At 37.0% G+C, this 15,747-nt stretch overlaps 1 protein-coding gene across 2 annotated transcripts in view; it reads left to right on the top strand.

Moving 5' to 3' along the window:
- The first annotated feature begins 3,580 nt into the window (after positions 1-3,580).
- The window catches only part of LOC122652509 (protein DEFECTIVE IN EXINE FORMATION 1-like), a 35,948-nt gene continuing 23,781 nt past the window's right edge, over positions 3,581-15,747 (top strand). The window contains exons 1-8 of one of the 2 annotated variants that reach the window (XM_043846269.1): positions 3,581-3,768; positions 4,073-4,183; positions 4,504-4,586; positions 5,298-5,415; positions 5,526-5,686; positions 5,946-6,451; positions 6,581-6,651; positions 14,049-14,305. In XM_043846269.1, coding sequence (XP_043702204.1) covers positions 3,620-3,768; positions 4,073-4,183; positions 4,504-4,586; positions 5,298-5,415; positions 5,526-5,686; positions 5,946-6,451; positions 6,581-6,651; positions 14,049-14,305 — 1,456 coding nt within the window. In that variant the 5' untranslated portion in view covers positions 3,581-3,619. Of the gene's footprint in view, positions 3,769-4,072; positions 4,184-4,503; positions 4,587-5,297; positions 5,416-5,525; positions 5,687-5,945; positions 6,452-6,580; positions 6,652-14,048; positions 14,306-15,747 lie in introns of those variants that run through there. The other variant, XM_043846270.1, reaches the window with a different exon arrangement.

Here is a 15,747-nt window from a genome sequence, read left to right as displayed (position 1 = left end):
GAAGCCCAATTGAGAAGAGAGACTCTTATCTCGATGAACCAATTTGGCTTTATACCAGGTAGATCAACAACAGAAGCTATCTACTTATTGAGGAGGCTTATGGAAAGATATAGAGATAGCAAGAATGATCTCCATATGGTCTTTATAGACTTGAAAAAAGCCTATGACCGAGTCTCTACAGATATAATCCAAACTGTCCTAGTGAAGAGGGGGGTGTCAAGTAAATATGTGGATGTCATTAAAGATATGTATGAGGGTGTGGTGATAAGAGTGAGATCTATGGAAGGTCAGGGTAAGGAATTTTCAATTACGATTGGATTACATTAGGGCTCAGTCTTAAGCCCTTACCTCTTTGCCCTTATAATGGACGATATAACCAAGAACTTTCAAGATGAGGTCCCATGGTGTATGCTCTTTACTGATGATATTGTTTTGGTGGATGAGATAAAAGAAGGGATTAATTCTAAGTTAGAGCTGCGGAGGTCAACCTTGGAAGCAAGAGGTTTAAGATTAGTAGAACGAAGACGAAGTATATGATGTGTAATTTTAGTCACACTTTGATGGATACTGATATGGTGCAAATTAAGGAAAGAAAGATACCACAAAGTGACTATTTTAGATACCTGGGATCAATCATAAATAAAGAAGGTGACATAGAGAATGATGTTTCACAGATAATTAAAGTGGATTAGATGAAGTGGAGAAGTACATCCAGAGTGCTGTGTGATCGACGTATTCCTCTAAAACTTAAAGGAAAGTTCTATAGGACTGTTGTTTGCCCGACCATGATGTACGGGGCAAAATGTTGGGTATGTAGTTAAGAAGTGTCATATTGATAAGCTTTGTGTAGCAGAGATGAGGATGTCAAGTTGGATGTGTGGAAAAACAAGGAAGGATAAAGTACGAAATGAACATATAAGCGCGAACTTGGGAGTTGCCCCAATCAATGACAAGTTCCGAGAGAGTCGCTTAAGGTGGTATGGTCACATTCAAAGTAGACCTAGGGACGCCCTAGTAAGGAGGAGTGGTATGATTCCGATTGAATGAGCTAAAAGAGCTAGGGAGAGACCTAAAATGACTATAGGAGAAGTGGTGAGGAAGGACATGCATACTCTAGGTCTGGTCCCAAATATGACCTCGAAAGCATATTGGAGGGCAAGGATCTATGTCGCAGACACCATTTAACTAAGATTATCTTGAACGTGTTGGGATGTGCCTTTTGCCTCTTACTATCTTTCATCTTTTTATTTACTTCCTATTTTCCATTTGTCATTTTCCTTTGTCTTTTCTCATATCTTTCCCCATCCCTCTTCTCCAATCTTTTTTGCCCTTTTCTGAGTATACCTATGTTTTCTCTATTCAGTCTGTTTGGATCCATGTAGCCGATCCCATTAAGTTGGGATAAGGTTGTGTTTGTTGTTGTTGTAGGTTCCAATGCAGCAAAAATCAGAAATTAACTTTAAAACAGAGTAGCCGAGTAGGTTCCAATGTAACAAAAATCAGAATTTGACATTAAAACAGAGTAGTCGAGTAGGTTCCAATGAAGCAAAAACCAGAAATTACTTTAAAAGAGTCCGACTTCCTATGCAACAAAAATAAAAAAGGATAAATTACAAATCACCCCCTAGTTTTCAATCGAAACTCAGATCACCCCTTGGTTTTTGAAAAAAAACTCAAATGTCCCCCTCTACAATAACGGTGTTAGTCTGCTGTTAGTTATTGGTGTGAAATGACTATTTTACCCTTGTACTAAAACATTAGAATTAAATTTACAATACTACCATTCCTTCATCTTCAACATTGGTCAAGGGTAGTTTAGGGATTTAAATTTATTTAACTGGTTGACATCATCACTTAACAACATAAAACTAATGTGAGGGACTAATTTGTCATTTTGGGGTCTAAACCAAGGGTGATTTGAGTTTTTTCAAAACCAAGGGTGATCTGTAATTTACCCAATAAAAAATTACTTTAAGACAAAGTAGGTTCCAATGCATCAGTCAGAAATTATTTTAAAACAGTCTAGGTTCGTATGCAGCAAAAATAAAAAATTACTTTAAAACAGTCTAGGCTTTTGATGCAAAGAAAATCAGGATTTATATCTAAAACAAAATAAGCTTTTGGTGTAAAGAAAATCAGAATTTTATCTCTAAAACAAAATAGGTTTATGATGCAAAGAAAGTCGGAATTTATCCCAATTTCATTAGCATTAGGCCAAAAAAAAAAAAAAAAAAAAGACAACGTAGATCACTTACTGGTTACTGCCTTGGCACTAGTGTGGAATGGGAAAATAGTGAACAACAACACTCTCTCGATCTCCTTCTCTCTGTCTCTTTCCGTATCTCTCTCGTTTTTCCCCCTCTCTCTCACACACGATATTTCTGTCCCCTCTTTTTATTTATTTATTTTTAACTCACTCTCCTATTTTATCTCTGCCCTATAATCTTACCACGATTGTGAAGTTTTCCCTTCTCACAGTTTGTTTGATAGGGTGGGATCCACCAGCCTAAGGCTGACATAATAACAAAACAAATTTAACTATATCATGCACCCACTCTGAAACTTGAACCCAAGACCTCATGATTAATTAAAGTCTCAACCACCAAGTTAGAGATTACCGAAAAAACCTACTCGACTATACTTGCTTGTTTATCAAATCCCCACAACAATATTTAAATAAAAAATAAAAACACTTCTTAATTCTTCAATATCATTATGCCATCCGTACTAGGTTACTCTTAGAATTAAATTCTACATATAATGGCAATAAGAAAAAAATAATTAATAGTTTATGGATTTACCCCTGAAGTGTAAAATTATGCAAAATACCCCTAATTATAGATAATTAATTTTTTTTGATGAAAGTGTAATCACACAAACAACGCACCAATCCCAAAAGATTAACCGACTTTTAGATAGATAATTAATTAATCATTAACATTTGGGGAAAATTTTCATACACGGTCGTGTATGGGAGGGTGGGAATTTCAAGACATTAATTAATGGGTGGGGATTTATGACTTTTCCAACTCTTTGTGAGAAATCCAATCTCTCACATTCACGATTTACACAGCTATGCATGAAAACTTTTTTCCTTAACATTTTTAAGTTATCAAAATTATGGGACATTAAACAAGCCAACAGAAAATACAACCACCAAGGGAGTGGGGGAAAATGTGCCTATTAATGACACAAATGTCTTTATCTAAAAAAAAATACACAAATATGATAACGAGAATCAATCGATACACTTAAACCCATGACCTCCTCAGGGGCAAACACTTTAAGTGGCAAATCTCCAACCAACCAAGCAAGCGGCTAAAAAACACTTATAAATAAAATAAGATACCAATAAAATAAAATAAAATAAAATCTTCGGAAAAAATGGTTCCATTCCGACATTTTTTTACCGAAGGAGGACCATCGGAGTTGTCCTCTCGAGATGACATAAACCGTTAACTCTCGATGTCGGAAGCTAGACAAAGATTTTCTTCTACCTCGCTTCGAAATGTTTCAGTACACCCTATTGTGATCAGCGAACCTAACTGTTGATTTTAACTTCTTCATTCCTATACCTCAAACTGAAAACGCAAAGTTATTTTGTGCTTACGAGGATACTATGAAAAGTACAATTTTGCTGCTTTGTTTCCTTGTTTATGTTTATTTGAGTATCATTCAGGTCGTATCTGAATCACCGCCAGATGAAACGAAGAAAAACAAGTTTAGAGAACGAGATGCAAGCGATGATACACTCGGATATCCTGTTATGTGGGTTCACTCGGTTACCCTCTTTTTAGTTTGTTTACCATGTATCATTAAGATGATCAGTCAAATGAGACATGTTGGAGGACCATGAGTTCATAAGATTTAATTTGAATTATAATTTAATGCACGTTAGGGTTCTTTTGGATTATTATTTTTTTTTGGGCCTTTTGAAGATTCAAGTTTTTCAGTGTTTTTTTTTTTTTATGTCAGTGAAAAATTGTGGGTTCTGATGATTTATTCAGGTATTTAGTACTATCAGAACCTTCATCCTACTATATGGTGGTTAATGCATCATTTTCTTTTGTAGAGATGAGGATGCTTTGTTGAACACACAGTGCCCTCGTCATTTGGAACTAAGATGGCAGACGGAAGTGAGCTCTAGCATCTACGCTACCCCTTTGATTGCCGACATCAACAGGTAAATGTTTTTTAAGTCATGCTGTAAACAGCTGCTATATTTAACTCACATGAAGTTGGAATTTTGCATATTTGTGTCGTCCTTTTTCGAATGTTTTGTCATGTGGCAATTGAATCAATATAAGCTATTTTTCTTTGAAGAAATTTGTTAGAAAATCACTATGGCACAACATTCCAAATTCCCAATACGAGGGACTAGAACTGAACTGTTAGTATCCAATGAATGCACTGGAAAATTTTTGCTGGACTGATACTATTTTGGCGTTTAAACTAGGAATTTACATTCTTAGATTCATACTGAAAAACTGTTTTGAATCTCAGTGACGGTAAGCTTGATATAGTGGTGCCATCTTTTGTTCACTACTTGGAAGTGCTAGAGGGTTCTGATGGAGATAAAATGCCAGGTATAGTTTGATAATTTACTTTCTCATATGATTTGTCTGAAGCTGTTTGTCTGTGGAGTTTATGTATTCCTTTAGTTTGAAGTAAAGACTTTTGGTCAACAGCCCTTTTGAGAAATATTGGGAGAAAACACAAAGTGAAAAAAAAAAGGTTTAGCCTTGTATCTGGTATTTAATAATATCATTTTATGGGTATTTAATAATTTGGATTGTAAGAGTGCTGGCTCACCCCTTGGATGCTAGGGTTAGTTAATAGATAGAGACTTGGCTTTGGTGAGAAAGCCCATGAAGGTTTTGCTATCTCCCTTGCTTGTCTCTGATATCCTCAACAGACATATTGTACCGACTTCCAATGGATACTGAGGACTGCTGACCGTCTAACAAATTATCTAACGGGAGAGTCTCGAGGATTATGTTTCTTGGTCTATTTACTATTGCTGCAGTAAGCTTCATTTCCGGTTATTTTGAAGTTTAAAATAGAGGCCGTGCTCGAGTACAAAAGGTTGATATCTGACTTCTGTCTTTGATGCAACCATTGACTTGGGCCATGAGGAGGAAGTCACTGTACTAAAACACTTTAGAATGATGATTCATGTTTTCTCTTCTAATTAATTTATTGTTGTATCAATCATAAAACTAGACTTGCAGAAACGTCGTGCAACACATGGATTGCAGATGTAATAAATCAATGTGTGTCATTTATGTGTTTGTCAGGATGGCCTGTCTTTCACCAGTCAACTGTTCATTCCACTCCTCTCCTATTTGATATAGACAAGGATGGTATAAGAGAAATAGCTCTGGCTACCTACAATGGTGAAGTGATATTTTTCAGGTAACAATCTCTTTAATGGTTATAGGAGAATTTTTACAATGTAATCTTGGTTGTTGGTGTAATTCACTCAACTTTCTTAACTTAGGTAGGTCCTATTTTTCGTATTTCAGGGTCTCAGGCTACTTGATGACTGAAAAACTTGAGGTACCTCGGCGGAAAGTTCTCAAAAACTGGTATGTAGGCTTGCATTCAGACCCAGTCGATCGATCTCATCCAGATGTTGATGATAAATTGCTTATTCAGGAGGCTGCTGAAATGAACTTGGCATCTCGTAAGTAATCAACTGTTTAGATCACCTTTGTAATAACTGAAACCTTGGTCTAATATGGAGTTCTCTCCTACACTTTACCACGAGCTTGTATCCTAGTGTTGGGTACTCATTTGCACCTCACATAGTTTCCCTTCATCGTTGCATGCTAGTGGTTAACTAGGGAGGTGGTTGGGGAGGGACTTTCAGATTTGTTTGGATGTCTGTAAGTGTATTTTTTGAGGCACCAGATATTTGTTTTAACTATTGTTTATCTTTGCAGAGATGAATGGAAGTATACTTGGATCAAACACTACCATTCTTTTGTCTATGCAAGATCGCCAGGGCTCCTTGGTGAATATGTCCCACCCAGAGAATGAAGAGAAACTGAACTCTACTCAGGAACAAACAGACATTAAGCTGCCGAGTAGCATCCATAAGTCATCTGGAGAAACTGAATCAACCGGCACCATCAAAGCAGAGAACTTGACAAACTCAAGGAGGCTTCTTGAAGATACTAACTCAAAGGAACAGGAGAGTGGTTCTGAATCTAAAGCTTCTGATGGAGATGTGAAGGGTGCAACTGTTGAAAACGATGCAGCACTGGAAGCAGATGTTGACTCATCTTTCGAGTTATTCCGTGATAACGATGAGCTAGATGATGAGTACAAGTATGACTATGATGATTATGCTGATGAATCCATGTGGGGAGATGAGGAGTGGACTGAACTGAGCCACGGGAAAATAGAGGATTATGTGGATATTGACTCGCACATCCTATGCACTCCAGTGAGTGCAGGCTTTTAGATTTGTGTATTTGGTTATAGATGTGCTTGATTTTTTCCACTTCTAAATAGATGGAGGTAGAGATGATTATGCAATTCCTTTGCTGAAAACTATTTCTTTTATTTTCTGCAGGTTATAGCAGATATTGACAATGATGGGATATCTGAGATGGTCATTGCAGTGTCCTACTTCTTTGATCATGAGTAAGTTATTTTCTATTATAGTTCTCCATTCTCTTCTTTTTCTACTTTCATTGCATCTTTTTTCTAAAGTTTTAGATTCAAAATCTGATAAAACCATCCATGATTTACTCTCCAGCATTTCTCGTTTACAATCATAAATAATGTTATTGACTGCCATGGTATCAAGTATTGATATTATTCGGACCAATACGGCCGATACTATTGAGATTGGCCGTATCGATATGATGCTGAATCGATACAATTTTTTTATTTGGGGGTACAAAATTGGTAGGGATCGATAGGGAGGGTACCAATATGGAGTATGGACCGACGCTCAATACACAGGCTGCGAAAAATCCCAGTTTTTGAAAGAAAACTTCTTCCTACTTTGATTATTTGGCCAAAACCTTAGTGGATCCTATATATGTACTAAAAAACATAGCAGGAGTTAATAAACAAAACTTTGCATTAAAGATCATCAAAGTGGAGATCAACATCAAAGTTGAGTTGAAGTATGTTTTAAACTTTGACTGTTTGCCTGAATCTTGGTTTTTCTTGCTTGTTTTTGCCAAGTATCACATCTAAACCTGAAAGCTGACCTAAATTTGGATCATCTTGAATGGTTTGTGATCTATAATGTATAAGTATGTTTATTGTTAGGTACTTATTATTAGTACTTACATACTTCTTCAGGTTTGTTTATTATGTCACTAGTAGAGTAGCAGTATGGTTAATGTGTTTATACTTTATACTTAATGTATGTATCTTAATACTTAGTAGTATGTTTCAGGTTTTTTATATTCTTATTTAGTTTCTTCTTAATTACTAATTGCTTCTTAATTACAATCTATTGGTAGGTTTGAATGTTTGATATTGCATGTGCCAATGAAAATTTGAACACATAGATACCGTGAAGACAGAAATGGCCTTACGTTGATTGGATATCATTATTTGTTGCTCATTTATGGTGCACAACGCTTAAAACACTTGTTTATATGCGTATCAAAGCGTATCTAGTGTCTCGCAGACCTCTTAAAAGTAGCTTTTTGGTACGCTGTTCTATACAGGTAGTTGACACCTTGGTTATGACTGCCATTATCATATCATCTTAGTATCACCTCCTCTGCTTTTGCTTAGTGCATGTTTGGGACAGCTTCTGGGCTTCAGCTTCAGGAGCATCTAGAAGCTGAAGCCTAGAAGCTATCCCAAACATGCACTTAACGTTATGTCCTGCAATGGCATACTGGACACTGCATATGTGGTTATTTAATCTTATTATATTAAACACTTGAGCCTGCCAATTATAGTACCATACTTCCGGGTATGACTTATTGATGTGGCATCTATCTATGAAAGGGCTCAGTGAGGTGATTCTACTGTTAGGTTTAGGTTTTTCTTAATTTAGATTGAGAATTCTGTATAGGTTGGGTTTTAATGGACTTCGAGAAATTTTGGGATGGTTTAATTGAAGTTTGAGTTTTGATGGGTGGTAATAGGTTTGTTCAATTTTTACTGGTTTTTTGTTTTGGAGGCCAGTTGTAAGGGATCGTGGAATGGGGTGATGGCTGGGTATAGTGGGTTTTGTTTTGGTTATGAAGAGAGTAGGGTTATGGGGATTCGAGTTGAAGGCTGGTTTATATGGAATTCAGCTTTGAAATTAGTAAAAAAGAAAATGAGTGCAAAAAAAGGGGAGAAGAGTGAAAAGAAGGATAAGCCCATTAATGTAGTTTCAATTAATCAATAGAGTCATACAATTGAACTGGATCCTGTTTGCCATTCAACTCGGCCTAAAACAATGTTTCTTGTCAAACCAAATCCATTTGTATCTTTTCTCAGCAGTCACCACTTCTTCCCTTCTTTTTTGGCCTACCCCATGGTCTCTTAACTCTTCTAAATTGCACCATATAGGTCCTCACCGGATTTAATTGCAAATGTCCTTCAAATGACTCCTATTCAACTAATGTCCTTGTAAGTATATCAGAACTAAACAAACCAGAGATTAGAACCAGAGAAAGAAAGAAGAGAGAAGGAAGATGGAAGATCGAGAGGATGGAGGAAGGTTGTGCGATAGAAGTGAATAAGTTCCATCACACCAACCAATGTTATTTATATTTATCTGAACAGTTTACATAATAGAGATAAAACTCTACTTTAGCTAAGCCTAAAGTTTAATCACAGTAGGAACCTAAAGTCTAATCACAATAGGAAAGATAAGAAACAACAAGAAACTAAACTACTTAGACATAAGACATAATCCCATGGTACAAAGGTCCATGGACACCCATGGCCCTCCAACCGAGAGACACACTGATGCAGATAAGTCACCTAGAGGGCTTATTTTGTTGGAAATAAGCCTTGGATTGGGTTATGCGGGTGTAGGGCCTTTGATCCTATGGGTTTTCTTTGTAATGGGCCATTTTAATGGGCCTAAAATATGGGTAGAAAGTATGAAAACGGGATTTACTTCAATAATTTAGGCAGAGTCCTGTTTTGAGTAAGTTTCTTTCATTATTTTAGTTTCCTAGTCAGTTTATGTTGCCTTATTAGTTAAGGATTGGGTTAGGCCTTTTCTTTTTGGTGTTTGAGTCTATTATTGAGTCTTCTATAGAAGTTTGTAAGAGCTACAACCTTGGGTACAAATTTGATTAATGAGATTGAGAAAAGAAAAAAACATAGCTTTGTGCTTTGCTCTGTGAGAGAGTATGGTGAGATGTCATTGGTAAGAGACCAAAATACAGTGAGAGGCCAAGGGTGAGAGAACTGAGTCTGAGAGAGACTATCCTATCTTCTTCTTCTTCTTCCCTTCTTTGATTTCTTGATTTTTATTTAATTGTTCTGAGCTTTACTGCAAATATGAGAACCAATTGAAGTATTTATTGTTGCTGGACCTGAAGTTTGTGATCCTCTTGTGGGCTGGTCTACATTATACACTCTTAACACTCCCCATCAAGCTGGAGTATATATGTCTCCCATACCCAGCTTGGAACAACCACTAAGAAACGTAGGCTGAAACGACGCCTTTGTAAACATATCACCAAGTTGATTCATGATTGAAAAACTGGATTGTTAGAAATATAAATTGCTGGAGTTGGCAAACAGAATTGAAATAAGCTTATGCTTGGTCCTCTCATGAAAAACTGGATTGTAAGTCAGTTCCTAGTCCGACAATCCAACAGATCATCCATCTCAACATCCATAGCACGTTTCCAACCAAGATTAAAACTAAATAAACCAGAGATTAGGACTAGAGAAAGAGAGGAGAAAGAAGATGGAAGATCGAGAGGATGGAGGAAGGATGTTTGATAGAAGTGAATAAGTTCTATTGCACCAGCCAATGTTATTTGTATAATCTGAACAAATTACACAATAGAGGAAACTCTACTTCAGCTAAGCGTAAAGTCTAATCCCAACAGGAACCTAAAGTCTAATTACAATAGGAAAGATAAGAAATAATAAGAAACTAAACTATTTGGACAGAAGACATAATCCCATGATACAAAGGTCCATGGACACCCATGGACCTCCAACCGAGACACACACCACAGTCCTAATGGAGCCATTCCTAAATCACTTCAATGTTTTTTCATTTCTTATTGGAGTTATTTTTTTCTAACAAGGGTGTCCGGACCTTTGGCCTGACTAGTCCCCTACACGAGTGCACCGGGTCAGCATCGAATCCTATGAGAACCATAGAAGCTGTGGGGCTGGCCCCAAAGGGGTAAGGGGAGTCAAACTCATGACGCATGTCAATTTAGGTACACTCCCTTGCCAGATGAGCATTTCTTATTGGAGTTAAAACTATTAATATGCAAAAATTCTCAGGAAAATTACATCCCCCTCCCCTGTCCTTTGTCCTAATTAAACATTCCTCCCCTCAACTTTCCCTAATTACTCCCAGACTCCCTCTTGCTGACGGTGTTAGCTTGCTGTTAGTTATTGTTAACAAAACAGGTTTGTGGAATAATGCTTGAATGATTAATGAGATCAGTCAAGCTCTCTATTTATAATAATAATAAAAGAGATTATAAATGGAAACACTGTTCAAGACACTGTTGACAACACTGTTCACGTGAACAGTATCATAGCCCTAATTACGTATCTACCCTTGCTCATAAATACATAAATAAAGAATAAATAAAACACCCAAAAGACTAGAATACCCCCATGGTATTTTGGTGTACGTAACTTGACACTCCCCCTCAAGTTGGTGCAAATATATCAATCATGCCCAACTTGACTAGAATGGGATGGAACAATTTCCCAGATAATCCCTTAGTGAAGATATCAGCAACCTGGTCAGCAGACTTCACAAAGGGAACACAAATCAACCCTTCTTCCAGCTTTTCCTTGATGAAAAGAAACATACATTCCTGCTTAGGTGCAATCTGACTGCACATTTGGCCTGTTTCAACAACTATGCTCCATTTTATCTCAGAGTAATATGAACAGACTTTGGGGGAGTAGTTGTTTTAAATTAGGAATAAAATCATCTTTGTGTGCTACTAGGGAGATTACACTGTTATGGAATTTAGTTATTCTTGACTAGATATCTGGGGCATTTTTGTTTCAGGTTTAGGCTTTTTACCTATTGGCGTTGTTGTAACCCTTTGGGGATTTTGGGCTTGTGCCCATTCTTTCTTGCTGATCCTCTAGGCTCCATCTGGTTGCAACTTGCAAGTAAAGGGAAGGGAAGTGAAATCAGTTTTAGAAAGAAAATGGAAACTATTGTTTTTGTAACTACCTTAAACGTTTATTAGATATGGTAATCATACTTTTCAAATAGAATCTCTATTTTCCTTCTTAAAAACTAGGAATCTGGTTTCAAAATGTAGTAAAATTTAATAACAAGATTTGGAATGCTTTAGAATTAGTTACACAATTAGGGTAGGTATTGATTATAAAAGTTTCCATTTTAGTTTTAATTTGATTTCACTTCCCTTCCCTTTATTTCCTTTGCAACCAGATGGAGCCCTAACGCAATTCCCTTCCAACCCCTTCCCCCCACTCCACACCCCCCCCCCCCAAAAAAAAAGAGAAAAGGAAAAGAAAAATTCAGGCTCAACGGATATTGTTGTATGGCAGAATAAAGCTTGGATGAATTGAAAAGGTCAGCAAGTTTGATAACAATTGGACAGATGAAAATCTGAAAGTACAATAGTTCAAAACATGATGGGCCATATGATTGAGATAGACCAACACATGTCAAATCTAGTGGGTAACTGATATATCTAACGGCCACGTTAGACGAAATCAACCCTTCATGCTTGTCAAGGACGGCTCCCATGACTGCTGGCTCTAGGAAACCTTCCTCCCTTTATTTTTAACTGTAAACAATAGGCCAATTGGGATTTAACACCACGCACCAAAATTCAAAATAAAGCTGGAATTGAGGAAAATGTCAGAGTGATCATTGGAAAATACATTTAATGTGCTATTCTTTGGGGAATCTTGTATTTAGATTCTAAAGTAATGGAACTTGGCAGTGATTTATTTCTAATTACTTTCTCAGTGAGCATTTTTGACAATTAAAATAAGAAATAGATCATGAAAAATTCCCGAAGTACACGAGCAACATGGAAGGATTTTTTTGGTGCGACCCTGATGCAAATTTTCTGTGTTCCAAAAGTAGAAATATTCTTGGCCAGTAGAGTGGAAGTTTTTTCTAGGATGGATGTGGTAGGTGGTTGTCTTATGTTTGACCGCCTTGTTTCTGGGCCCGAGGTTCCAGGTTTTAGTTTCGATACTGGTTGTGGTCAGGCTTGAAACCAAAATTTTGGTCAAAACCTGGACATTTTTTCCAGCAAGTTTCGATGGTGGGTTTTGAGAGCCAAATTGCTAAATCAAGTTATGAAAGTTGTAGGAAACCCTATTTAGGCCCTCTAAACATAGTGTAATCCTTAGATTTTAAAAATTCGCCCCAAAAATGGTAATTTGACTTTGGAACCTAGGTTGGTACTGTACACGGTATACATTCTCTAATTTGGCTTATTCCACCCAATGTTTTGTACTAAAACACTTATAATTCTAGTAAAACTACTTAAATATGAATTAGGACTGAATAAACAAGAAGTTGTATACCATTTCATAAATTATGTATCATACATGGTTTGTTACAAAGAGACACCTATATTGGAGTCAACAATTCAAGCAACAAGTCACCCTTCATAGTCCTAGACTCCTAGTACTAAATAAAGTTCTGGGCAGGATGAAAACCACTTAAATGTTGCTGCTTCTGCCAAATCATGTTATCCTCCGACTGTATCACAAAAGTTGGCCATGTCATAGTATGGCAGAAGAAACGTTCAAAGTCCTCCACAACAGCCCTATAAATGGAATCATCAACATTTTGGAGTATTAATACTAATTTTTTTCACAATTTTGTCGCATGAAAATCAAAATTTTTTTTTCCCAAAATATTTAAAATAATTTAAAAACAGAAAATGAATTCCGGCTCCGTGAAGTCATAGATTGGGTTATGGTGTGCAACGTGAAAAAAATTGAATGCCAACCACCAAGCATTTATCCCCCCCTTTTTATTTTTTTGGCAAAAATTAGTTTTTGGGGAAAGTGATATATCTTCAACTTTGAATCTTGCAAAGATCTTCCAACAACAAATCATCACTTCCACTGTGTTCCTCTATTGCTCAAGTACTTGTTCCAACCTTGTACAACAGTGATTTGTCTAAGAAAGCACCAAAACTGGATTTTCCAAGCTTCCGAGTCAAAACTAGGCAAAAATGAACGAAATGGGTTGAAATTTTGACCCATTTCATTTGAAATCTGGTATTTAAAGCTATGGCCAAAGTAACGTTTCGGCCAAAATTTCGGCAAAACGAAACATTTGAGCCGAAATTCGATCGAAACTCTAGCTTTCTTCTGAAATTTATGCAATCCATGGTATCACATAGGGTTTTGTTTTGAGCCCTTGCGAAACCAAATTATTTCGCACAGTTTAGTGAAATTTCGGTGAAACTGTGTACCATGTGTGGGCCCTGTGGATGTGATGTCTAGGGTTGTAGCAGAGAGGTGCTAGTCTTCTAGCCATACATTATAGGACTGCTTGGAATTTGGAAACCTTTAGGTCTTACTTCTTTTGTCATGAATAATAGTTTCTTGGATGAGTGATTGGATGCCATTAATTGCAAATTGCATATATTTTGCTGTCTGTATCCACCATCCATGCTTGCTGCTTATTTGTAAGTAAGTTGCTTGATGTTGATATTAGCAGCAGATGTGTCTTGTTCTTGCACACTATTAAGTTGTATTAAAATTTTCCTTTTTAAATTCTTAGGTCATTTAATGCTGCAAGTCTCTTTGAGCCTTTGCTTGTATAGTGATATTGTTAATGACCATAAATCTTGATCACACTTTTTGTCTCAACTGATATTGAATTAATTGGTTGGGTCATAAGATAACAGGTACTATGACAATCCGGAGCATTTAAAAGAATTGGGTGGTATTGATATTGGAAAATATGTGGCCAGCTCTATTGTGGTTTTCAATCTTGATACAAGACAAGTTAAGTGGACAACAGAGCTAGATCTGAGTACTGATGCTGGAAACTTCCGTTCTTACATATATTCTTCTCCAACTGTGATTGATTTGGATGGGGATGGGAATTTGGACATTCTTGTTGGAACTTCTTATGGCTTGTTTTATGCTCTGGATCATCACGGTAATCCCCAATGCTGCGTACTTTTTCTCACTTTGTGTCATTGTACATTTGAAGAATCATGTGGTATTGTAGTTTCATTACCAATCAGTTTAACGAATGCTTGTGAGCTGTACTTCCTAAACTCTAAAATCAGTTATCCCATGGTTGTTAACAGTACTATGCCAATTTCAGTAATTGTTTTCTCTATCTCATTTTCATACGAGAAGAACGGTGGTGTGCAATCTAAACTGGGTGAGGGCATACTATCCCCTTTAAAACAAAAACAAGTACATTATGGGATAAGGACCTTGATACATATGCTGTCTGGTATCCTGACCTTGACATCCTCTACAGGAAAGAGGCATTCCTAACTGAAATAAGAGATCTAGTTCTTTTGAGATGAAATTATTTTCAGGCCTGCAAAGCTAGAAGGGAGATATTACTTACCAAAGCTGTTGCCCCTCGACAATTAGATCAAGCGGAGTGCTGCTTGACTTGACGAAGCCCCGTTTGCTGCTTACTGGTTTTTCCATCATCCAGACCATTTGTGGAATGAAGACATCTCTAGACCTTCAATGATTGCCTGCTCTTGCATGCAATCACCTTGTATCAAGTATGACCTCGAATAGAGCTGATTGGAGGGCAAGGATCCATGTAGCTGACCCCATATAGTTGGGATAAGGCTGAGTTGTTGTTGTTGCATGCAATCACCTTGGCTCCTAACAGAGCTTGCATTTTTCTATACCAATCTACACATAGTTGTCAAGGAACTTGTAAGCAGCAGTGAATATTAATGCTTGAATGATCTAAATTGATCATCCAGCCAGGATTTATAATAATCTCAAAGTACAATCAAAGTGTGAATCCCCCCCAATCCTATTCCTATTAGGAATTCCCACTACAATTAGGAATCCCAAATAGAGATCGGATAGGAGGGAAAAAACAGAAAAGAAGAAAAAACTAAAACATAAAATAACTAAAACAATAAGACTAAATTACCCCTATCGGGTAAAGTAGCCCATCTCAACACTCCCCCTCAAGTTGGAGCAAAGATGTCGATCATGCCCAACTTGACTAGATTGGGATGGGACAATTTCCCAGACAATCCCTTGGTGAAGATATCAGCAAGTTGATCAGTAGATGTCACAAAGGGAATACAAATCAGCCCATCTTCTAACTTTTCTTTGATGAAATGCCCATCCACTTCAACATGCTTGGTACAATCATGCTGTACTGGGTTGTGTGCTATGCTGATCGCAACCTTGTTGTCGCAGTACAACATCATAGGAAGACGAATAGGAATACCAAGATCTTGTAGCAAACCTTTAAGCCAGAGTAACTCACAAATACCTTGTGCCATAGCCCGAAACTCAGCTGCGGCACTAGAACGAGCAACTACATTTTGCTTCTTGCTACTCCATGTAACAAGATTTCCACCTACAAAGGAGCAATACCCAGAAATA

This window comes from Telopea speciosissima, chromosome 2 (assembly GCF_018873765.1).
Source record: "Telopea speciosissima isolate NSW1024214 ecotype Mountain lineage chromosome 2, Tspe_v1, whole genome shotgun sequence".
NCBI classification, from domain to species: Eukaryota; Viridiplantae; Streptophyta; class Magnoliopsida; order Proteales; family Proteaceae; genus Telopea; species Telopea speciosissima.
The sequence above is the reverse complement of the archived record's forward strand: the minus strand, read 5'-3'. Positions and strand labels throughout refer to the sequence as shown.